The 26,041-nt window shown below is 34.0% G+C and overlaps 1 protein-coding gene across 1 annotated transcript in view; it reads left to right on the top strand.

The window, feature by feature from the left end:
• The window catches only part of LOC148946753 (uncharacterized), a 159,379-nt gene extending 143,140 nt beyond the window's left edge, over positions 1-16,239 (top strand). The window contains exons 2-4 of the mRNA XM_089096587.1: positions 5,394-5,516; positions 11,669-11,739; positions 16,072-16,239. Of these exons, the coding sequence (XP_088952713.1) occupies positions 5,394-5,516; positions 11,669-11,739; positions 16,072-16,216 (339 nt within the window). The 3' untranslated portion in view covers positions 16,217-16,239. The remainder of the gene's footprint in view (positions 1-5,393; positions 5,517-11,668; positions 11,740-16,071) is intronic.
• Positions 16,240-26,041: the final 9,802 nt, after the last annotated feature.

Below are 26,041 nucleotides of genomic sequence, written 5' to 3'. Positions count from 1 at the left end.
GGAAATGTAAAACTCAATTTCCAATCGAATGGGCCCCCTTTGAAGCTTCTGCGACGACCCCTTCCATATTTAGTGCCTCTGAGAAAAAATAATAAATAATAATAAAACATTGGAGCCGTATGACCTTTACTATAGGCAACGCTACAGCGTTGCCTCTGATAGTCGAAAGATTGTTTCTACAGCTAAATCGCAAGTTCGTAGAATTTTGTTTTTAGGTAAGATTTTGTTAATGTTATATAGACAATTCTTGAACGCCTGATAGATTAAAGAAAATTAAATCTAATTTCTTACAAATTTTACCCCCCCCCCCAAAAAAAAACCCTTCTATTTAGCAAAAATTCAGCAACAGACTAAGCTACGTACAAGGTTCGGGAATTAAAGATTGAAACGGAAGCTACCCCAAATATATTATTCGTAAAAAAATTTAAAATTATTTCCTATAGGGTGGGATAGGGGGCTAACATTTTTAAATGATAATACCTCATTTTTTTAATTGTAAGCAGGGATGCCAAAAAGATAATTAATTTTTTCTTAAAGTGGAGACGGAAGAAAATGATATCAAATTCTTTGGGAAACCATTGAAATATTTTTATAGACCCAGGGCCCTTTATTGTTACTTTTTCATTGTTTTGGGTCTTTTGCAATTTGTCACAGGCTACTGACCTAATTTGGCTTTTGTGTGTGCTCCCTTTCAATTAGATCATTTGGATCTTATTGAATGCCACGGCTTAACTATGACTCAGTTTTTAAATAATTTGAAGTATATCTGAATAATTTCGACACTTTTGTTGTTGTCATTGTACCCAGTTACTCATACCCTCAATTTTTTTTTCAAGGAACACTAAGCTGTTTAATGTTATTTCGCATTTTTGTTTGAACCATATAGTGACCTAGTTAATTATTATGTAAATTATTTTTATTAATGTAAAGCTGAGACGCTATCCTATCAAGGTGGTATCCAGATGAGGGGGGGGGTAGGGAGGTATTACATTTAAATGATAATATCTTTACTTTGATTTATTGAAAGCAGGTATGTCAAAATGTTAATTAATTTTTTTAACTTAAAGCAAAGACGGTACCCTATTATGTAGGTATCCAGAGGGGGAGGGGGGCACAGGGAGCTATTATATTGAAATGATAATACCTAGAGGTTATTTAAAGCAGGTATTCAAATTATTTGTGTATTTTTTTTTATTTAAAGCAGAGACGGTATCCTATCAAGATGGTATCCAGAGGGGGAGGGCATAAGGAGCTATTATATTTAATTGATAGTACCTTGAATTTTTTTATTGAAAGCAGGGACACTAAAAAGTTATTTTTTTAAGTTCAAAGTAGAGACGGTATTCGATCCCGGGGGGATCCCGAGGGGGGGGGGGTAGGAAATTATTAAATTCAAATTATAATATCTTGAATCATTTTATTGAAAGCAGGGATGCCAAAAAATTAATTATTTTTTATTTTAGTTTTTGTTTTTAATTTAAAGCACAGACAGATCTCATAGAAAATTATATGGCTGCTTTAAAAAAATACAAAAGGGAGCATGAAGAAAGGTGACAGACTTTAACAAGAATATGACAGTTTGGTTGCTACCAGTAGCTTCTAAGTGGAGTATTCTATGAAAGTGTACTGTCAATGAGTAGAGAAATTAAATTTGTAAATTTAAACTGTGATTGGAGAAAAACTATTGAAAACATTAATGTTTGTGGTCAACATTGATCGCGCGAGTGGGACGCAGCCACTGCTGTTTTTGGCCCCGCCACCCCCGATCTTCCCTCATTGGTGTGGCGCCGGGGTCTAGGCAAAACAAAGGTGAAATATTGACTATCAAAATGTTTGTGGTAACGAACTGTAAGTAAGAAATGACCCGGCTCAATAGTAGCCGAAACTCGTAAAAACGAAAGTTGGATACCAATTGATACATCGACCAAATTTTCACTCTTAAGCTAATAATTGAGAAGTGCCTGAGTTTTCAAACACCTTTGGTCCTCAGTTTTATAGATTCTGAGCAAGTGTTCGATTCTGTTGATAGAATAGCTATAGAAAAGGTTTTATCCTTGTATGGTATACACGACAAATACATTAAAGTGATTAGTGCAATGTACGAGAACAACACTGCTGCGGTTAAGGTAGGAAATGAGGTTAGCAGCTGGTTTTGTATTAAATCAGGAGTTAAGCAGGGTTGTGTTCTATCCCCCTTTGTAGGGATTATTTTGATGGACTTTGTTTTAAGGAGCACAGAAAAGGCAATGGGAGACCACAGAATCAAATGGGAAGGAAAAAGTCTCCTGGACTTGGATTATGCTGATGATTTAAGCATCCTAGATGAAAGTGCGAGCAAAATGAATGAAAATTTAGAGGTTTTGCGGGTTCAGGGTGCTAGAATTGGTTTGAAAATTAATGTTAGGAAGACTAAGGCACTAAGGCTAGGAATAAGTGAAGATGAAAAGGGGACGTTGGGTAATGAAGAGATTGATCGGGTGGGCAGCTTCACTTACCTTGGTAGTATTATTAGTAAAGATGATGGGAGCAGTGAAGATGTTAAATATAGAATAGCCAAAGCTCAGGGTGTTTTTTCACAGATAAAAAAAAGTCTGGAAGAATAGGAAGATAAGTCTGCAAACCAGGATTAGAATATTAGAAGCTACAGTGATGACAGTGGTCAAATATGGCTCTGAAGCATGGACGCTCCGAAAAGCGGATGAAAATTTACTAGATGTTTTCCAGAGAAATTGCTTAAGGATTCTTCTGGGTACCCGGCTGACTGACCGTATTTCAAACAATAGGCTATACGAAAAATGTGATTTAATACCGCTCTATAGGGCTATAATGAAAGAAAGGTTGAGGTGGCTAGGGCACGTTGTGCGGATGAAGGATGACAGATTGCCGAAGATTGTTCTTTTCAGCCAACCATCTAGGGTTAAACGGAAAGCAGGTCGTTTTCGTCTGGGGTGGAAGGACGTCATAAAGAAATATTTAAATGTAAATGGAAATTAGGGGGCGGGTATAAAAATGGAGGCGTTGTCTCTATGTGGGTGGCGCAGGTGCGTGCGTAGCTGAATTGAGCTCGAGCGGCTCGGTGCTGCGGTGAGTTGTTAGTAGTAGTAGTAGTAGTAGTAGATACATCAAAAGAATCAGATTTGCATGTTGATTTCAAACATATAAGTTTCATCAAGTTTTTTATTACCCATCAAAAGTTAGGAGCCTGACAAAAATTTGCCTTATTTTCAAAAAAGAGGGAAACACCCCGTGGAAGTATAGAATCTGAATGAAAAACACACCATCAGATTTAGCGTATCAGAAAACACTATTGGAAAGGTTTCAAGCTCCTATCTGCAAAAATGTGGAATTTTGTATTTTTTGCCAGAAGAAAGATCACGGATGCGTATTAATTGTTTTTTTTTCCATGAGTGATCGTTTCGATTGAGTGGTCCTAGAATATCAGAAGAGGGCTCATTCAAATGTAAATTATAAGTTCTAGTGCCCTTTTTAAGTGACCGAAAAATTAGAGGGCAACTAGGCCCCCTCCCACGCTCATTTTTTCCGGTAGTCACCCGATCTGTGTTTTGCGATAGCCATTTTATTCACCATAGTCGAAGTCCAATAACAATGTCTTTGAGTATGACTTACTCCCCAACAGTCCCGGGGGAAGGCCTGCAAGTTATGAACTTTTCCCATTGATTACATGAGAAACGGTGGGGGAGGGGTGTGATCAGGGGGATTGGATTACGGAAGAGTATCTTTCCATGAAGGAAGTTTTCATGGGGGAAGGGATATTTCTGTGAGTGGGGTGCTGGATTTCCCAGCATTATTTTAAAAACGGTCAGAAATTAAATTTTAAAACAAGTTTTTTTCAACTAAAAGTAAAGAGCAACATTAAAACTTAAAACGAACAGAAATTATTACGTATATGAGAAGGGTTCAACCCCTAGTAAATACCTCACTCTTTACGCTAAAGTTTTTTTAGTACTTTTAAAAGGGCTATCTATTCTAATTAAATGTCCTTTGTTATTCAGGGGTCATTCTGAAAGAATTATAAAAAAATTTGAACTATAGCACATGGGGTTATGTTTTGAATAGGGCACTAGCCCATATTAAATAGAGCCTGTTGATTAGCTGTGCATGTCCCCGGCCATGGGAATAAATAAAAGTATAAATTTATAACCTATTGAAACGCTAAATTTAAAAACGACAAGATGCTTGACAGGCTCTCTGGCCATGAAAAAACAGGGGATAAACAAAAATAGAAAAAATTTAAACAAATAAATTCATAAAAAAAATTAATAATAAGCTCACATCAACCAACCCAACAATCTCCCCGTCCCCCCCCTCCCAAAAAAAAATAAGCTAGGCAATAAATTGCTGAACCAATCCGGAGACACCACCTCCTCAGAGAACCGGGGAAAAAATTAATTACTTGCGAAAAAAAATCTCTAACATACTTCTTGAAGATACCGAACGAATGGCAGCCCCGTGCAGACTCCGGGAGAGTGTTTTAAATCCTGTTACAAGCTATCACAGGGGTAAAGTCACACCGTATTGACGGAGTGCAAGGTATCTGTAAATTATTGGAAGTGCGGAAATAATAAGTCGATTGCTAAAAAATAAAAAAAAGTATACTATTCTTAGGGTAGCAGGAAGCTGGCCATGTAACCTCAAAAAATTAAAAGAAGCACAAGACAGAAAATAGAGAGATCTTAAGTCAAGCAAGGGTTCAAATAGCGACGAAGACCACACTGCCTTTTCATCATAAACAATAAGTAGAACAACAGGGAAATTTTTTATACAAGACAGTGGAACGCAACTTTAAATGAATATTTCAACCCTATATCCAAGGGCCGTCCTCAGCTAAACTTGGGTGTGCCAAGAGTACTGTCATCCGCAAAAGCTATAAGTGTATCGTAGAAGGACGAAATCTTGTCACAATTAGTGACACATGCAGGTTGACAAAGACGACAGCAAGTGGTAGGTTTTAAATTTTTGACCGCATTTATGAGGTCATTACCAAAAATTAAAAATAGTATCGGCCTAATCCCAGATCCATGTGGAACAACCAAACTCTAGTTCAGACGGGTTGGAAAAGAGAGGATTAACCGAGATAACTCGACCAGATAAATACATATGTTTATATATATATATTTATATATATATATATATATATATATATATATATATATATATATATATATATATATATATATATATATATATATATATATATATATATATATATATATATATATATATATATATATATATATATATATATATATATATATATATATATATATATATATATATATATATATATAGGCAAAGTAAAGTTTAAGGGGTTTGCAACCTAGAATGCAGCCTTATGAATCTATTACGTAATTTTCTTATTAATTTATTTTTAGCTGGAAGTATTTACTACAGTTACATTTTTCATCATGGCAATGGTCAGTGGCTGTTTAGCCCTTCAATTCTATTTGCAATATATACCGACAAACCCAACTGTCAGAGCCGGTCTGTCTATGGGGGTAAGTAGAAGTGTGTAAAACGCTGAACAGCGCTACCGCATGTTCAAGGGTGCATTAAATGGTACTCATTTTTGAATGTTGCATAAGCTCATATTGCTTTTTCATGTTCATAATGCTTTTCTACACTGAAGTTCTTAGTACTTTTAAAAAAACTTCTGATTCTAACTAAACTTCCCTTGGGTTTCAAGAGTTGTTCTTAAGGAATCGGGGGGAAAGGGTAAACTTTAGCGTAAAAAGTGGGGCATTGAGGAGAAGTCAGCCCTTTTCACATATGGAATAATTTTTGTTCGTCTTAAGCTTTAACGTTGTTCCTTACTTTCAGTTGAAAAAACTTTTTTTCATGTAAATTCTGATGTGTTTTTCAATTAATGCCGGGAAATCTACCTCCCTCTCCATGGAATATTTCCCTCTTCTCGACAAGAATTTACTCCGTGGAAAGCTCCTCTCAAGTAAAAACCTCACTCTTGCGGGAAATTAACAGCAGACATTTCTCTCCTCGCTGAAAATTCCCCCCCCCCTAGAAATTTTATTATGAATGATTGCACCCGAAAAAATCTGATTATGATATTTTTATTATAAAAATTAATTGTTATTTATTTTATTTCTGACACTTTCTTGACCCTTTTGTTGAGAATTTACCCAGTGAATTTAACCTCAGCCCACTTAACAAAAAAATAAATGAGACAACCCTACTGAAAATTTACCAAATAAAATTACCCAGAACATTTACGCATTTAAAATTTAGTAACACAAGAGAAAATAAAATAAACAAAACAATTCTCTGTATGAATTCATACACAAAATACATAATTTTCCCTGATGTAAAATTTCCCCTGGACAGCTCGCCCCCAGAAACTTCTACCTTTCAACAGTGAATTACCCTTGTAGAACCCCCACCCCCTCCTCAAATATATACGTATACTTCCCAAAAACAAATAGACTACTAAATTAAAATGATATCTGAATTTCATAATATGCAGCCCTTCCTCCTGTGGATGATCATATCATTCCGAAAGGCATATTTATTGAATCTTCCGACTATGCTGAAATAAATAAATATCTCAAAATTTTAATCAGATTACTTTGAGGAAAAAAGGCTGGGGGAAAAGGCGAGCTGCTTTCCAAGTTTATTGGTCCCTAATATATTTTAACTTTGCACTTTATTAATAGTAAAAAAAATTCCCATGTGTAAAATAGCTTATTGAAAATGAATTATTTTATTACCAATGGGGTGTAGAGGCCTAGAACCCGAGTACGTTGCTGTTCATCATTGCTTGCTTTTTATATAGCTCTACTTCGCTTAAAGGGACTCGTGTACAACATTTTTGGATGTGCCCTATTTATAAAAAGTGATAGCATAGCCTTGGACCACTACCACATTTCAGTGGCGTTTTGAAAAAAGGGTCCAAGTCCACTTTTTTCTGAAAATGAGATAAGCACATGGTTCGAAAGAACTCGAGGAGATCTATCGTTTGGCCAAGTTAAAATGGTCTTATCTATAATTTCGATCGAATTATAAATTGTTTCAAAAGGGCGTAAAAAAGATAGTACATATCTTATTTTTCCAAGAAGCAACAAATTAAGCAATTTGAATATTTCCAGCGAATTTATATCGAAAAGTTGACTAGGAATCTGTCTTTAAAGTTTCGATTTTCTTTGAATATAATTTGTGAGAAAGAGGTTTTCATTGTGCATTTTAATTTAATTTTGCTCTTTTGTAAAATTGAAAATTAGACTTAAGCAATTTTTGCAAAACGCCACAGAGATATAAGGGAAGTATAAAGGAATAATCTGATGTTGGATTGTCTACGGGGGCTTGTAATTAATTGATTCGAGTGAACAGAAATTTTGTGTTTTTTTTCTTTTTCTTTTTAATTATTATTTAAGGATGAACAACTACAGGCTTCCAAAGTTGCTGCCTGTCTCTTGGAATAGTAATATGGATCCCATAATACAAATGAGTTTGGAGTTGGATGAATTCTTTCAGTAATCACCCTGGAACTTTTTACAAAAGCGAAATGGATAGTTTTCAGAAACTTGTGCATCACAAATTAAAAGTTTGAGGCTGATTGATGTTTTTTTTTATTCCTATTTGAAAATTGTAAAACTATTCTTAAATTGAGAGTTTTCCAAATTTCCTCTAATATAGGACTAAAATATAAGAATAAGGAACAGAATGAATGAATTTGCAAGAAATGTCAAAATATGGGAATACCCAAAAGTGAATAAGTTCTTCAGTCCTCTGTTTTTCTATAGCGAGATCCACAGTGCGAATATGAACAACTTACTTGCACTTCCTTTGGAACAGGTGTGTTCCACTTTAAGTAGCATCTGAAATTCAGTTGTTCCTAGGGAATTTGTTTCAACGTAAGGCTCCCAAACTCATTGGGACTGAGTTCACATTTTAATTAATGATGCAATAGGCTGCAGGCTAAAATAGCAGATTTAACATCAAAGACCTCATCAAATGTAACCTTCCCTCGATAAATTCCTAATATTACTATGAATTAAAAAAAAAAAGTTTGCACACAAAATAACAAGTTTGTAGTTATTCTGACAATTGCAAAATCATGAATCACTTATGCTCTGGTTCAGATAAAACCCAAACTGCTGATCGCTTACTATTCAGTCTCTGACCTGTTAAGACTTATTTGTTCTTTTAAAACGATAAAATCCCAATTTTGAACAAGTGTTGAAAAAGGATTATATTCAAAATCAATTAGAGTCCGCTGCTAATCCAGTGACTGTTATTTCGTAACATTTTGCTTTGGGTTAAAGTGACCTAAATTCAGGATATTCATTTAGATTTTGGATAATTTTTACAATCAACACCCAATTGTGAATGATGGCTGGTGTTTAACCCCACATCTGTGGAAAATATCCCCGAGTCAAGACCTATTTTCATTTCAACGGTGGTGTGACGTAATAATCGAGTGAATACCTGTTTTGGTTAATACATTAGCTGGCTGGCGCTAGACTTTTTGAATATTTATTTGGAATATTTTGTTTGGCCTCACGTCAAGATAAGTCTTTTGCTTTTTTTATCTTGCTACTGATAATCATGGCTTTTAATCAGGCTGATCTTGCTTTTGCGAAGTTCAAGGAATATCCCCTCAGGCCAGTAAGAATAATCAAAGCTGGTAAAGATACACGAGGCAAGCTAGTTTATACTGCATTTTGCTATGGATCGCATGATGAATTTTTTCTCGTGGATATAAATCTCCAAGTTTATGATCCTACCACTGATAATTTGTCTGCTCCTGCTTCAAAAAAAGCTTTTGAAGAGCTTGGTACTGCGCCTAATATTTACATGAGACTGTCAAAAACATACCTTGCGCTGAGAGGTATTGATAAAAGCAAAGCAAATAGCCCAGCATTAACATTACCTATCAGTATTAGCCCGATACAACAGCAACTTGTAGTTACCCAAGCTGAACTGGATAAAACCAAAAATGACCTGATGGACAGTATAATTCAAAAAATTTCGGAAAACTGGCTAGCTCAAACTCTCTTAAGGAATCAACTAAGCTTATTGCTAGTCAAATTTATGATGCTCTCACGATTAAATTTAACCCCAAGTTTCAGCAAATCGAAAATTCGCTAAAGGGACTGAGTAACGAACTTGAAAATTTAGAGGACAGACTGAATAGGTTTGAGAATAAGTTGGATAGTTATGAACAAGAATCACTACTAGACAGCCTGGTTTTTCAAGGTGTTAGGCAGAAAACTGGTGTTGACACTTGTTATGCCGTGTTGCTAACTATTGATCAGAAGATGTCTTTGCTTGAAATTAGTACAACTGAGGTCGTACACGTGTATAGACTTTGACTGAATAATGCTGCTACAACTCAGGTGGTTCCATCTGCTCCAAGGGTTGCTCTGATAATAGTGAACTTTTCGAGCAAAAGCGTTGCTTATAAAGTGTTCAAGGCCAAAGCCAAGTTGGCCTCTAGTGGTATTTTTGTTGTTTAGTCTCTGACCAAGCCGAGACGAGATATTCTGAATGCGGCAAAAGTCAAATTCGGTCAGTGGAACGCTTGGTCTGATCGGGGTCAAATATTGACAAAACCTAATGCCAGTACTCAAGTAAAAAAAATAAGGTCGTTCGCTGACTGTATCTAATTTGTTTTTTTTTTTTCAGGATTTTTGTATCCAAGAGTTACTTTCTCATGAATTGTTTGTTTATTTTCTGTTTTGTTGTTGTTTTTTTTTCTCTACTAAAAGAGTGGCTATGTTTCGGTTCATTTTTTCTTCTCTGTTTTTTTTTTTTAATATTTTTTTTAATTTTCCTATAAAAAAAAATTCGTGTTTTTATTTATTATCTGGTGAAATTGTTTGTATTTTTTCTCTTTTCATTAATTCGGTTGTGTCGTTTTTAGATTTTAGCATTATTATTAATTTTTAAATGAATTATTCAGGTAATTAATTTTAATTTTTATACTCCATTTTATTTTTTCATTTTTTCATTTTTTTTATCTGTACGTGCTAATGGTTAATTCCAAAAATACCTGCTGTGCAATTAGTTATTTATGTGTTGGTAATCTTTAGATAGGTTTTTCTTTTGTAATCAATTTAAGTAAAGAATTTGTTTTTGGTTCATCTGGTGACTTGAATGAACTCTAAGTAAAACCTGTTTTTGTGAATATTTTAATCCATGTGAGTCGCCTTTTCAAGCTTTTGATGTAATTAGTATAGTAAATAATTCTATGGGTCAGGCTAATAAAAATCCAATTAATATAAACCCTATTTGTAATAGTCAATATGTTTCAAATTTTTTTTTTTGGGGGGGGGGAGGAGGGTACCAATGTAATTTAGTATATGAAGATAATTAAGCTCAACATTAAGGGTATCTCCTCGTCAATAGATAATTTGAGACAAATTGTTTCGGATGGACAGCCTGATGTTGTCGATTTATGTGAGACGTTTTTGGATTCTGGCAATGAAATGCTATTGGATATCCATGGTTTTAAAATGGAACGTATAAACCTCTGCAAGATGGCTAAAGGTGGTCTTGCGATGTATATATCTTGCAATTCGCATTATTGCTTGCGTGATGTCTTATCACGAAATTTTGAAGGTATTTTCGAGTCACAATTTATAGAAATTAGGTCTAATGGTATTGATCTAATCATAGGCAATTTTTATCTTTCTCCTTGTGGTGCAGTTCCTTTTTTTATTAATAATCTTTAGTAAAGATTTTACATAATAATGAAGCGTCCGTGTCACTTAATCATAATGGGTGGCTTTAATATAAATTTGATTGATTCAAACTCTTCGGCTTCAGTTGATTTTCTTTCAACCATGCTTGCCACAGGAACTCTATCATCTACATCCATCCCCATGCTAGTAACTAATGTTACAGCTTCATTTGATTGACAACATCTTCTCTAAGCTTAGTTTGAAGGAAAGCTCAATTTTTGTCAGTGGTATCTCCGATCATTTTCCAATATATTGGGTTTAAATGTATGAGTTTAAAACAACATTCTCTGTGAAAATTCTGTTGATGGAAGTGATTTCTGTCAAGCTACTGTATTATAGTTTTGAACTTTGCATTTAAAAATTTCAGAAAGAAAAATCCTCATTTCTTAAAAAAGCACGCTGAAAAGGTATGAAAGCGTGTAAAATTTAAGAAGTTTCCCTTATTTAAGCAAGTATCAATAATGTCTAAAAATGCAAGAAATGTCTAACAAAAATCTAATAATATTTGACAAATTTAGCACAGATAGACTATAATTTTAATTTTTATTTGCTGTGTTTTCAGTTTCACGCCAACAAAACCTCCGATTTAGATTTTGGTATCTTAAAACTTACCTACCCTTTACAACTTTTTGGCATAACGGTTTTCAGCGGTCCTCTGTTTTAATGTTTCAACACAAGAAAACAAAAATCTAATCTTGTTCATTTACTAGATTACATTTTCGGAATTCCCTCTAATTTTTTAGACGGGAAAACTCATTTTTTTAGAAAACTGAGTTTAAAAGACATTCTACAATACAGTTCCTGTTTGAAAAAGACTTTCCTATCTTTAAGCCATCCTATTTTTTGGCCATCATCCTTAATCTGCAAAAGTATTCTATTAATCGCTGTTTTGTAGAAGAAAAGAAATGGTCATCCTCCATCAGAACTGAGCGTAATTGACTGTTTTATTTCAGACCCTCTTGGTATTCAGCAGTCTGCTGTATTTGATGGAAACAGTCCTGGCTGTGTGCCACAGCAACAGAAAGTAAGAACAATACTTATTTAAAGAAAATAGTAAAATTATTACCAATTTTTTGCTGATATACACCTGATATACTATTTTGGGATGTTTGATTCTTGCTTGGTTATACGTTTGCTCTAGGATGCGTTTTTTTTAGTTTGGCTTCTAATTCAACTAATCAGGTTTTGAAATTATAAAAGACAACAAAGTAACACATTCTTTTTCATGCTTAAAAGCCAAACTAAAAAACTGATAAATGAAATAAAGAAAGAAAGTATTCGATCTAAAAAAGAAAAGCCTTTACATTATGGACAAAATTATTGAACTGGAAAAGACAGATTCAGTCCCAGTAATCCTGGTTCTCACTAAAATCAGGTCTTTGGTGCCAGGGATGGTGCTTTTTTGAATATGAAATTTGGTTAGGAGCTTATCAGTTTCGAATCCTAAAGGCATCTAAAATCGGGGTAGCAGCGAAGCTAAGTGAAGATGATATTTCATCTAAAGAGATATTTCGGTATTTCCTCCCTGAGCTTGGGATTTAGGGAAAAGTATATATATAATTAATTTTATATTAAAACTATATTAGACATTAAATGCAATAACTATTACATATTTACCTTTTTTTAGACCTTGGGATTTTTCACAAACCAATTTTGGGAATTTATAAATTGTTCAGCAAAAGAAAAGAAAAACAGAAAAACATAAAAGAAATGTTAGTCCTTTGGTTACATTTACCTCAAGTAACCTACCAAACAATTTCAGCGAAATTTTTCCAATTGGCTTCAAGCAATTTACTCTATTTTTTTCTTACTGTTTTTTGGTATTATTTTTAATAGATAGGTATCTTTAGCCGGCAGTTTGGAATTTGAAATATTTTCTTTCGATTTTTAATTATAAACAACAATAGGTTAACCTTAAAAAACCTTATTATACTGAACAAATGGGCAGTTGGGAAAGTTCAAGAAAATTTTGGGGGTACGGAGGGGACACTTTTGTTTTTTTTTATTTTTCCTCTAAAAATACCAAAAAAGAGTATCTTTCAATTAAAATACCAAAATCAGATATCTTTCAACAATTTAGGGGGGAGGGCAGATAATTCCTCTCCCTTGCAATTGGATCCACTGGTCCATGGAAATGAACATGAGACAAACCTACTGGTTGAGTATTGACGATGATATGATAAGATACTATTAATCTATTTTCAATTAAACTCGGGTATATTACTTTTTCTACCTAGAGGTATCTCTATGATCTCTAAGTGCTCCATTTAAAAGTTAAAAAGTTTATGAACAGTTTCGAGGGGGGAAGGAGGACAAGAAGAAAACTATTTAATGAATCACACGAATGGGTAGAGAAGAACCCAAGGGGACAAGTGAATTAGTCGAACAGTGAGCGTGTCCTCCCGTTTTGGAAAGGTTCTTTTGAGATTTTATACAAGTTTAAACATTATGGCAATTTTGAAATAACGATTAATTTGGACCTCTTAGGGAGCCCAAAAGGTTGAAACTTTTTTATGTCCAAAAAATATGGCCGTTTTGGCACTTTAACTCCATGGAAAAATTCTATGGGCAATTTTAAATGTAGATTTTGACTTCCAGTTCCAGAAATAAATCTTTACGGCCTGTGTGGCAATAGGTCCACTTTTTTAAAATTGGGTGTCCGGATTCATGGAGGAAAGAGTCAAATCAGTCATTCTTCCTCCCCCTTCACACATGGTATCCATGGATTTTTTGGTGTTTCTATATATGAAAAGGGTTCATTAAATGTTAAGGGTGTGTCCAACCGTGGTAAGTCACTAAGAAATTGTGAAGAAAATAGTAATGGAATTGATTGACTCTCAAGATTTATTGAATGATATTTACGTTGATGTATAATAAGAATTGCAATTTGTTACTTTAAAAATCCAATATTTGGCTACCAACATGTCTTATAATTTAATAATGTGGCGGATATTCATAAAAAATAAAGATATTTCATTCAATAATAATTAACATAATTAAAACTTAATTCTGTAGGAATTTTCCAACTATTTCACACTTCAATTTTACTAAAGCTTATGATTTTTCTTGACAAAAAACCTCCAAGTCAAGTACCTTTAGAGGGATTTATTAAAAGTCAAAATACTTTGATAGTCAATAATACAATTTTGTCACATCTGTGTAGGAATTTTATATAAACTGAAGAAGAATTTCTCTATTAAGCTTTAAAAACGCTCAAAACCATACATAATTAAAAAAACGTAAATATTTTTTAGATCGATCCTGCCAATATAAACTTGATTCAGCATAAGATGCCCGAGAAGGACGTTGGACATAATTTAGTATTTGATACTGAGTAACTGTCATTTAATACTAATGTTATAGTAGCACACAGATAATGTTTTTGTGAATTAATTATAAGTTTCGTATCAATTAACAAATTTAATTTTAGCTTAAGAGAGGATATATTTCTTGAATTACTTTCTTGAATGATTCAAAAGTTCTTGAATTACTTTAATATTTACGTTGATGTATAAAAAGAAACAACCTGCCAAAAGAAACAGTCAAAAGAAAAGACCGTAGGATATCTCAGATACGGATCGACTTATATGATGCGAGGTTGTTTGACTTTAGATGGCGACCAATCATTTTCATTTTGAATTCGCTGGTGATTTACTTTGCTATTTGAGTGTTATAATTATAGTGTCTTGCTTTTAGTTCACTTTAATTCTACTCTTATGTTTTTCTTGTAACAATAGTTATAATTTCTATTTGGGATAGATTTATTTAATCCCTGTGCAGCGGATTAAAAGTAAAAATGTAATTTCTTGCCCGAGATTTTGAAATCTGAGACCATTGACTGATCACAATGGCAGTAAAAACAAAAACAATGGAACACATTCACTAAATTAAAGTGATATGCTTCATTGAAAAAAGAAAATTGTTGAACGAACAACAAAATGTTTATTATACAAAAAAAAACCAAGCTGTTTTTAGCGCAATCTTAAAGTATCAAAATATCCGTATTAAAGTTGTATTTGGGTATTTGTGCATTTGGTGTCTTAATGCGTATATGTGTCTGACCGTGTCAATAAAATTGGGCCGAATATAAACATGTTACAATATTTGACTTCTTTTTTTCAGCAGCAATGGCAATTGTAACAAAAATATGAAGGAATATTATCAGATTTACAGTCTTTATTTCTTTTTTTTTTGTAGTGACAATGCTGAAAAAAAAATCTGTACAGAAACCACTACCAGTTGTAATATACAACGTGCCAAGATATGCCCCATCCATTAATGACATTCAAGCTGATATTGTAACGTATGAGTGTCAATATGGGGGTGGGGTACATCTTGTCAAACTTCAGGCTTAAATATAATCGCTTAATGGAGACGCACATAAGTGAAAGAGAAATAAACAAAAGCAAGCAAGTAAATTAATATGTTTAATCTTTCTTCTCATCTAGAAATGGTTTGAATCAGGGGCAGACTGGCTGGCGGGGGTTGTCTTCGCCGCAGTCTATGCTCGCTCTCATACGAACAGGTGGCTTAGAAAGTGTACCAGAATGTGTAATTCTTCTCTTAGGTGATGGTACTTGTGCTCTAGTTAAAGGGAGTATTTCCTTGTAAGGAGGGAACTCACCTCTTTCACTCAATACTTCTATTTTATTATACACTCTGGCTGCTTCAATTTCTTTTCTACCACATCTTTGCGTCATCTACTACTCTCATCAAATTTCACTCAAACTTTCCCTCTTGGACACAATTCTTTCAGCTCATTGGCGCTCTTGTTGTGAGCACTTTGTCGTCTAAATTGAGCTTTTTCTTCTGAAAACAAGCTTTGTGAGAATTTTCAGCTGTAGTGGTGATGGTAGTGCTGGGACCATCTACCATGTTCTTTTGCTCATAAGCAGCTGAATCGGGGAATATACTTTATCAACTGGAGTGTCTTGATACTCCAACAATGTAATGTACGGATCTGTTTGACTTTCTGAAGCTTTTGTCATTAACCGTTTTTAAGTCTGGATTACCAATTTGCTTAGGCCATTTAACTGGGGGTATCAGGAAATCGATGTGACCTGGTTGATATCCCAGGATTGTGTAAAAGCTTGATACTCTTCCAAGCTGAAGTATGGCCAATATATGAAGTGATTTGATCTGATATACCTTATCCTGCAAAAAACATTTTCGATTATCGAGATCACTTACTGTGAACTTTGTAGCTTTAGATGGTCCTTGAGCTGAATCAAGCACCATCTGAAGCTACTAGGCATATTGGCATGGTAACCAGCTTATCTCTGTAGGTTTAATATGGTAGGATTACAAAAATTGAATTAATATTATTAGATTTCAAATTGTTATTCCCTTTTTTTAGTGTGAATACACAAAATTATCTGCCAGAGGTAGTGTATGACGTACCAAGATGTGGCCCACCACGTGCAGTCGAAATGGATTTTAAGGCTGATTCCGATATTAGTATAGAAGCCCAAGCACAAGACTGTGATATTGACTGTGAATAGTTTTAACTGTGATATTGAATGATATTTCAGTCATTGTACAATTTTGTCCAAATTTGCAAATGTAACCGGTTTATTAAGTTTTTATTTTTATATTAGTATTATGCATATGAAGTATTATGTTTTTATCTTATTTTGGTACAATTCATTAAGATTGAGTGTCAGAGAAACATAATAGATGAATATTAGGTAGGGGGTATATCATACAAGTACCGAAGTTTGATCTCGCCTATTTCATTTGCGTTTTTCCTAAACGCATAAGAACATAAGATTTGTCATAAGAACATGACATTTCATAAGAACATGAAAATTTGTCAAACTATGTTGAAGCTACGTGGCAAAATATTTGGTTTAAAAAAACAAAATTGTCTCTTTCTTTTACTTCTCTCTTTAACTAGTACACCAAAACTAGAGACCGTACATTACATAGAGAGTATTACTCTCTTTCTATCTTTTAGCAGGATATCTCTCACCAGGGAAAGTAGAGATAACGCTGCAAGTGCTTATAACTAGCCTCTTATCATGTGCAGTAACTAATAATCGATTATGGTGAAGACGAACTTAGGGGCTTTTTAGACCACCTTAATACATATAATAGAAATTTTGAGTTTAGAAATTGACAATGCAGATAAAATACCGTTTCTAGATGTGTTAATTATCCGTAGCTGTGAAAAATTAAGATTTTACTATTTACAGAAAGCCCCTAAAAACATTAAATATCTTCATTTAAAATCTAATCACTACCCACAAGTGTAAAAATAGTGTTGAAACTTCGAATTGATCGTGACCTAAACATTGGCTCTGAGTCTTAAGTCAATTAATAATATAATTAGCTGTAGGATAAAATGACGTTTTAAAATCAAAGATCCTTTATCATGCAAAGCTTCTAATAAACTTTTAAATATAATCTACCTTCCGAACATTCCATAAATTACTAGAAATAGAAAAAAAACAATTTACACAGAAAATAATATGTATACAGTCTTTACTAGTATTTTAAAATCATGAATCTACTAAACTCTGGTAAAGAAAGAACCCTAGTTACTCGCCCAAGAGGGGTTTATCAGACTATCCCAGCTAAAAAAGTTTCACAAAGGGCCATAACATTGAGATTCCTACATTTCGAAATAAAATCAAATATTTCATCATGCGAAGAAGAAAGGTGGCGATTCAACGAACACACATTAAAATAAGCATTTTGCATATTTCCAAGAAACGATGAATGCCAATATTTAATAAACTGCAAAGGTCTATAACTCACGGTAGACTCTTCATTTGCCAAATCTGAAATTAAATAAGTATCAATATCAAACGGACAACTTTCCAACCGACTCAGCCTTGTTGTGGTACCGATTAACACATCACACATATTTATTTCTAGTAAACAATTTCATAGCTCTCATTGTGAAAAAAAAAAGAAAAAAAAGCGCAGCTAAGCTCTAGGAACAGATAAATAATCATTAGAATACTAAATGAAGACAGATTAAAATATTGATATACAATGAAATTACATAGACAGGAAAAGGGAAGCAAGAGAACAGAAAAACAAAGGGAAAAGGAAAAAAATAATAAATATTAAAACATTTCCTTGATTGACCAAAGTCTACGTGGAGTTTTCTCATTGGGAAGGCGGACAAAAAGACGCCCTTGATCAGACTAGACTTACTTGTTGCTATTTTTCTCACGAGCTGTTTTAAGAATATCCCACCGCTGGCGGGCAATTTATCAGGCAATCAGGCAATTTAGGCGGGAAATTTATCATTTCACAAGTTATCCTTAGTGCGAGCAATTTCTATATCTGTCACCGTTAATCTTCCTACGACTTCATTAGTCTCACTAACAGCACTTGTGCTATGAGAGGCCACACTTTATGGAACCATGGAAATGGACTGATCAATCCCTTTTGTCTTCTTAAATTTTTCAAGGTAGATATCAGGCATTGGATTTAGTTCATAAAAAGCTTTTTTAACATTTTTCGGAGGTTTTTTCGAAGCTTCATTCTTATTAGATTCAAAGTTAAGTAGGCTAATCTCCACCATCATCTCCTGATCTCGAGACCCATAACAATATACCAAATATTTCTAACCGCCTGATATAATCTTCATGGAGTCTATAATTCTAATGGGCCATAGAGGATACCCTGCGAATTTAGCAAAAGCAAGATCACCCGATTTATATAAAGCCATTTCAAAAAGACTTACTGCCAAGAGGGGTGTTTGAAGACCCCCTTAATAAACCAAAAATCCAAGTTAATCGGCTATATATCCAATTATAAAAGTAGGAACTGGCTCTAGTGTGGAAAAAAAAAACTATCAACGCCATCTAGCGTCTAGGGATAAGTGATATTTTTCAATATTTGTAGTAGTTTTTGTTATCAGTAACTGTTACAAAACACTTGGTAATGCCCTAATTCTATCAGTTATACCAACTAAATAAATTACTCTTATCATTACAATGAAAAAAATGCCAATTTTAAACAAACATTAGATGGCGCTAATAGTTTTTTTTGTTAATAGTACCAACAGTTCCCAATCTTATGAGCTATCTAAACTCTTTGATCCAACACTTGCATTAGTCTTTGCCCGTTTGAAGAAAAACAATAAAATTATCGATAAGATAATTTTAACAACATATATTTAAACCAAATCCAAATATGCTTGATACGAGAACAGCATTTAAGTGGCAGATAATTGAGAAGCTCATTACAAGTATTAATTGAAACAAAAATATATAATATGAGCCTATAGCTTATTCTTTGTCTTTTACTGTGTTTTTTTTTTCTTTACCTTTTTTAAGCAACCTCCACCAGTAAGTGCTGGCAGATCCTCATATGAACTTCCCAGATATGTCAGCAGACATTTTTTAGTAGACAGACGAATTCCTAGTGAATGGTAAAAATGTTGGGGTTGTAGGTAGTGAAAAACAAAACTATCAGATGATTTTGGGAGGGACCCAGTTTTATGGATAGCCAAGCATTTTTTTTTGTGTCAAAAAGAATCCCAAAAGTCACTAATGACGACAAGACCCCCAAAGCCAACTAATGAGAAGAAGTTGCTTTAGGTCTCTAATACAAGTTTGATATCGCTGGATGCAGCCTGGAAATTTTATCCGGTCCAAGGGACCTTGCAGACGAGTGTTTATTTCATTTCATTTTTGGATCTAAAATTGACACATTTTTACCCAAAGGAACATTTTTGTTGTCAATTCCTTTTTCTACTAATGCTACTACTACTTTAAATTCACTGCAGCCCAAAGCCGCCTAGGGCAAACACAGCTACGCACTGTCCTCCTTCATTTCGATCTATTCAAAAACCTCCCTCTTTACACCCTCCTAAAATGTTTGGAAACGACCTACTTTCGTTTGCTTCTAGACAGTTGGCTCACAAGGACAATCTGTCGTCCTCCTTCCGCACAACGAATCCTAGCTATCTCATCAACAGAAATCGCATATAAAAAAAAACTCCATAGATCTTGTTGAGAAGTTAAAAAATAAAAGTACAACAGAAAAAACTAATTTATCTAGTTTTGATTCAGTTTCTATGTACACTTCATGCAATGTCCATAAGTGTGAGCAGTTCTTACAAAGAAAATTCTGCTTGGTCGGATTACAAAACTTTGGAAATTTATACAATAATGACCCTTTTTCGTCTTTGCAACAAGTTCTTCCCGTATTTTAAATTCCGAAATTTTTTTCCTTCAAATCATGGGTTTAGCCATGGGCACTGTCTTGTCTTCTTATTCGGCAAATTTTTACGTGGATTTCATAGAATAGTCTGCTTTTAATAGTTTCAACTTAAAACACACTATCTGGTTTCGTTTCGTTTATGATATCCTTTCTGTTTGGGAACATTGACAATACTCTCTAAGATATTTTTTGGCACATTTTAACTCTTTTAATCTGAATGTACAGTTCATAATCGAGCTCAGAGATTCGAATAAGCTGCCTTTCTTTGATGTTTTGATTATAAAAACTACTCCTAGTTTTAAATTTTCTATATATAGAAAGCCGACTCATAATGATCGATATCTGCATTTTTCTTCCCATCACCCTCCTTCTGTAAAAAAGAGGGATAATAATCTCTTTAGTCGACAGAGTTTTAAAACTTTGTTCCCATAATCATACAAATTCGGAATTAAACTATGTCAAGGATATTCTTTTCTGTAAAGGTTACCCAATCAAACTTATTGAAAATGTCATAGAGAGACGATTAAAAAAGATAAAACACGAGAAGAGGTAGCTCGTTATTCTTTATTCAGTTTCACCGGAAATTGAGAAAAAAATTTTCATCGCTTTACCCTACACCCCGAAAATTAGCGATAAACTTGGAAAAATTAAAAAAAAAAACATAATCTCTCTGTTTCTTTCAAAACTAAACAAAAAGTTGAACACTTTTTCAACTCAGGAAAGGATAAAACTGACCCTGTACTAGGTAGTGGTTTCTAAAGAAACCCGTTTTCACGTGGAAAATTTTACATTGGTAAGACCCATCAAGATCTAGGTGAACGTTTGCATGAGCATAAAATTTCAATGGATAAGTCCCGGAGATTCATTCGGCATTTGCTTCGAATATTTTATTAAATCCAACCCATCTATTTCTTTTTGAAGAGGCAACCTTAATATCAACTGTAAATGGCCTACCACAAACTTTTAAACAGGTAATTGAGATAAAAAAAAATACATGAACCAAAATTTAACAATAAATAGAGACACTTGAGATAATTCATTAAGCCGAATTTACGACAGTTTAAATTTGAAGGACTCAATCAATATTTTCACCCGGTATAACTAAAAAGTGCCTATTTGCATATCTAATGGAAACCAAACTATAGACCAGTTAAAACTTTTGCAAGGCAAAGGATTCTTGCTCAATCATCTTGGTAAATTCTTTTTCATTGATTCTTGCCTGGTTTTATTTAGTGGCTGTTCTGTCTTTGTCGGGTAAACTTCGAGAGGTTAGATTTTCTCTTTTTTTCTTTTTTTTTGTTAAGCTTTGAGGATGACTTGGTGAAGGTCCTTATCGAAATATTTGCTTATTTTTTCTTCTTCATGGTTTTCCACTGGCTAACAAAATCATCGTTTTTTTCACTTTTTTTTATTTTATTTTTCATTTTGTTATTTTCTTTACTCTCTGAGTTTCATTTGTAGATAGTCATAGAATTAAGGGATGAAAGTTTGGATTTATTTTGAGTTGTCGTGGGACGGACGATGTCCACTGGACTTGTATGCAAAATCTGGGACTGAATTTAGTTGAACTAACAGGCGGCGAACAAGTGAAACCTAAGCCTAGTAGGCTTGGCCGCTTGTAGTCTAAAGGTGGTATAAGATTTACCTTTTCTAACCATTCTTATCGCTTTAAAAAAAATTTGTAGAATGTAGAATGCAGAATATTTTTATTTATAACACATACATAAATAAATGTCACAAAACAGCGCACATGCCTGGTGGCATACTTTAGCGCTGAAAATATTGCCAACGAAAATACACAGCCATTTTCTAACTAAATTTTACAACAACGAAAAAGAAAACCCTAATGAACAAAATGCTTAGTATGTCATAAGATATTTCTTCACCAGTCTTGGAAAATGTCGCTTGTTGCTGCATTCTCGAACTGATGCTGGAATTGAGTTCCAGATTTTTGGGCCAGTGTCACGGGTGCTGAATCCCGCTCTCGATGTCGGGCAAATTTTGCAAGAAAAGTCTGAACGATGCGTGGTAGGATAATTGCGAAATTGAGAATTATTTGGAAGTTAAAAGATGAGTAGCTGCTTTGCCCTAATCCTCCTTATAAAATTGTTTTCAGTATCATGAATTTGTTTTCAGTATCATTATTATATACACTCATTAGCTGCTTTGCCTTAATCCTCCCTGTGAAATTGCTTTAAGTAACATCTTTGTATACATTTTTATGATTGTCTACATTAGGTTTACCTTTTCTTACAGTTCTCATCCAGTTCAAAAACAAAAGTTAGAAGATGATGAACCCGTACACCATAATCAAACTCGTGGGTTTGTGAGTGCTAGGCAGCAGAAACTTATTAACGACTCCGAAAAAAATGCTAACCTTGGAAGAATCAAAAAGACGCTAGGAGTTTGCCGAGGAGTCAGTCACGCCTCTTTTATTACACTTATTAAATCAGCATTGTCAGATGACGGTGGGAATCGCAGGTGATTTTTTTTTATATATTAGCTGTATTTAATGATTTTATAGAAAATAAGAAATTAGGGAAAATAGCATAAGTCTCTATTTTTTCCATTTTCTGTTTCATTTCTACTCTCAAAGGAAAAAAGTGTGTTGTGTTTCATGAAAATATAAATGGTCTGTTGCATTTTCCTTTGTAAATTCTCTTTTTTTGTCTGAAAATGAAGCTCCTCATTTTCTGCAGTTGATGAAGATGGCAATAAAGCTACAAAAGATCGTTTTGCAATCTGTATTTTTCTAGCCCAATTTTAAAGTCGCAAAAATTGGATTTGCATGATTATTATACATTATTTTATAAGCCTTTTGATTTTTGCTGATATTACTATTATTGACATCAGTATTTGTTCATAATTCTTTAAGCAAACAAGAAATTGTAAAGCTTATTATTTTCATTTTGAATTTAATACTGCCTCATAACTAAGTTATTTTCTTCAACAAAACCACGACAGCAAAATAAGAAATAAAACTAAATGGCGTTTCAAGACAGGCGTTTTAAGACTTTGTATGAGACCGCCCAAGGAAACCGTGTTTTTAATTATGAGATGTTTTCTTAGTTTTGCTATCAAGAACGATGGCGGTCACCATCTAGAAAACTAGTGTGGTCTTTGTAGTTACTTTTGTATAAATATAGAAAAGAATAGCCTACAAAAAACCTTATCATGCTGAGCTGTGTGGATTTACTTTAATATGGGAAGTATACTATAAGATTATTGCATTTTTATTTATTTATTTTTCTAATCATTTCTTTAACAAGAAAGGGCTCCCATGTAACTCAACCCACATTCAACTCTACACCAGTTTACCTCAATCCTCATTCAACTCAACCTCATTTGATTCAAGCTCCGTTTGGCTCAACCTCCATGCATCTTAGCCATCATTCCAGTCAACCCTCGTGTGGTTCAACCCTCACTTAACTTATCGAAATTTAGATCAGCCCCACGCAGGTCAACCACTGTTTATCCCGACCCCGTTTGACTTAAACCCTGTTTTATTCAAATCCCATTTGGCTCAAGGCTGGTTAACTCAACCCCAGTGAAACTGATCCCTCTCATTCAGTTTAAAACCCACGACAGGTTATGTTGGGTTGAAAAGGGTTGAGGTGAATGGGAGGAGAGTTAAATTAGGGTTAAGCGGCATGTGCATTGAATAGGGCTTGAGCTGCATGGGGTTTGAATTATCTGGGATTTATTCCAAGAGTGCTGATTTAAAATGGGGGTTATTTAAATCGGGATTGAGTTGAGAGAGGTTTGAGTTGTACAGGTTTATGTTAAATCCAAACCACAAAAATTGACGCCTCTAGCCAATATAATTTGGATGAAATACACCTGTATAACCAAATATAACGAGTGCTAAAAAGGAAAAGAACAAACTCCAAAGAGAAAGGCTCGTGCGGATTTTCAAACCCAAAGTACGCACAATAACGGTGCTACAATTACCTAGCAGACAAAATGGTTTCAGGATATTTCATTTTCATAGTGTTTGAATTAAGATAGGTGTTTTCTGAGGCGGGTTGAATTGAATGGGGCTGATCTTAATGAGGATTGAGTTAAATGGAGGTGAGTCACATCCACAGCACAAAAAATAGTGTCTCTAGTCAAAACAAGTTAAATGATATAGACTTGTGCAACTTAATATAATGAACGCAATGAATGAAAAGAAAACATGCTGACTAAAAATACTTTTACGGAATTTGGCAGCAAAACAACGCATAATAGTGGTGCTTTTCAGGTATATACGAAATAGCTAAATTACCTAGCAGACAAAATGGTTTCAGGATATTCTGTTTAATATCAATATTATGTTTAAGAAGCAATTCTAATCATCTGTAAGTTTTTCGATTATAATTTATTTAAAACGTAACCATAATGCATTTCAGATAATATAAAGTGTAGTGTATATTCTTGTGTGAGGACGAAAGAAAAAATAGTTACCCCCCTCTCCCAGACACAAAATCCAAAATCCTTTCTTCTTTACAAAAAAAATACTGAGAGTTTAAACTCAATCCCCTAGCGTTGGGACGAAAGAGAAGATGCTTGACACACTGCGTATAAAGTTAGTCAGCTTTTAGGAAAACCAACTCACTGTATGCAATCTGAATTATGAAATTTACTCGAGTGTTTTTATGCAATTTGTTTTTGATAACATCCCCCCTAAATTTCTTTCAGCCCATCCCCGCGTTGCTAGCAAATCGTTCGTGGGTTCTTTTGCATTTTGGGTTCGAGGTAAAAGAAAACTCATTTTAGCCAAATCGAATTCGAATTTTTCTTCTTGTAATATTTACTTTAACTTTAGAATAATATTTCAGTGAAGACATTGATCCTTGGTTGAAAGGAATTGACCAAAAGCTGATTGAATTGATAAAAAATGAAATCATGGATGTGAAATCCCAAGTTACCTGGGAGGATGTTGCTGGACTAGAATTTGCTAAGAAAACTATTAAGGTAACCTCCTTGTGGGGGATTTGATACCATAAAGGGTTAAGTTCTACCAAATCATATTATTGAGTTAGGGATAAATTGAATACACCATTCGATGCTTTATTATACTGATTACGAATATAATAATCATTTCTATCGGAAATGAATTTCAGCCCCCCCCCCTATATGTGCCAATTCAGGGTTAGGTTGCAGAAATATACACCCTCAATTGGTATTTATAGTGGGGGGGGGGGCTGTAATTCATTTCCTATACAAATGATTACTATATTCGTAATCAGCATAAAAAAAGGCATCGAGTGGTATATTCACTTTATGCATAAGTCATTAATATGATTTGTAGAACTTACCCCATAAAGAATCAGCCTATCTCCATTATAATTTTTTTTTTTAGCTTGTGTGACCAAACTATTTAGTATTGATTGGGCGGTCTTGCCATAACTTGCAGAGCTTTTATAAGCAATCTGAATAAAGGCCCAAAAACTAAAAGCCAACTTTTACTTTCCCTGAAATCTTGGAAAAACCTTGTATCTTCTCTTGTTTTGTGTTAAAGGTTGATATATTTAGTTTTAGAGAAACTTATATCATTAAGAAGTTTAAATTTTGATTTTTTTATCAAACGGAACAGAATTTTCTTTTTAAACTTTTCTGTCCCTAAAAACATTCTAGTATATGTGGTAGAAAAATGCTAAAAATCACCTTAAAAAGAAATATCATTTTATAAATTTGACAGCTCTTTGAAATTTCTTTGGTGCAACCTGACACTATTCCACTGTCTTTTCAATCAAATTTCGTAATCAAATCACAAACTCTCAATAGGTTTCAATGATAAGGAGTCTCCTGGGAGAATTCACTGATGGTACCCTTTGCCTTTGAGATGGTCAGCCAACGTTGAGGCTCACAGAATAACCTTTAAGATAGCAAATCCTCTCTGGTTTAAGTGACTTGTGAAGCTTATCCCTGTGGCCACAATAAAAAATATGGCAAGGGTTCAAAAGAGAGAACAGAATAATATGTGGTAAATTTTTACCAAATCATATTATTGAGTTAGGATCAAAGTGAATACTCCATTCGATGCCTTTTTTATGCTGATTACAAATATAATATTCATTTCTATCAGAAATGAATTTCAGCCCCCCTAACCTAACCCCCCCCCCCATATTTGCAAATATATATCCTGAATTGACATATAT

This window comes from Artemia sp. Qi Xiang Cuo, chromosome 11, assembly GCF_049724085.1.
Source record: "Artemia sp. Qi Xiang Cuo chromosome 11, ASM4972408v1, whole genome shotgun sequence".
NCBI lineage: Eukaryota > Metazoa > Arthropoda > Branchiopoda > Anostraca > Artemiidae > Artemia > Artemia sp. Qi Xiang Cuo.
Note: the sequence above shows the minus strand (reverse complement) of the source record. Positions and strands in the feature narration are given on the sequence as shown.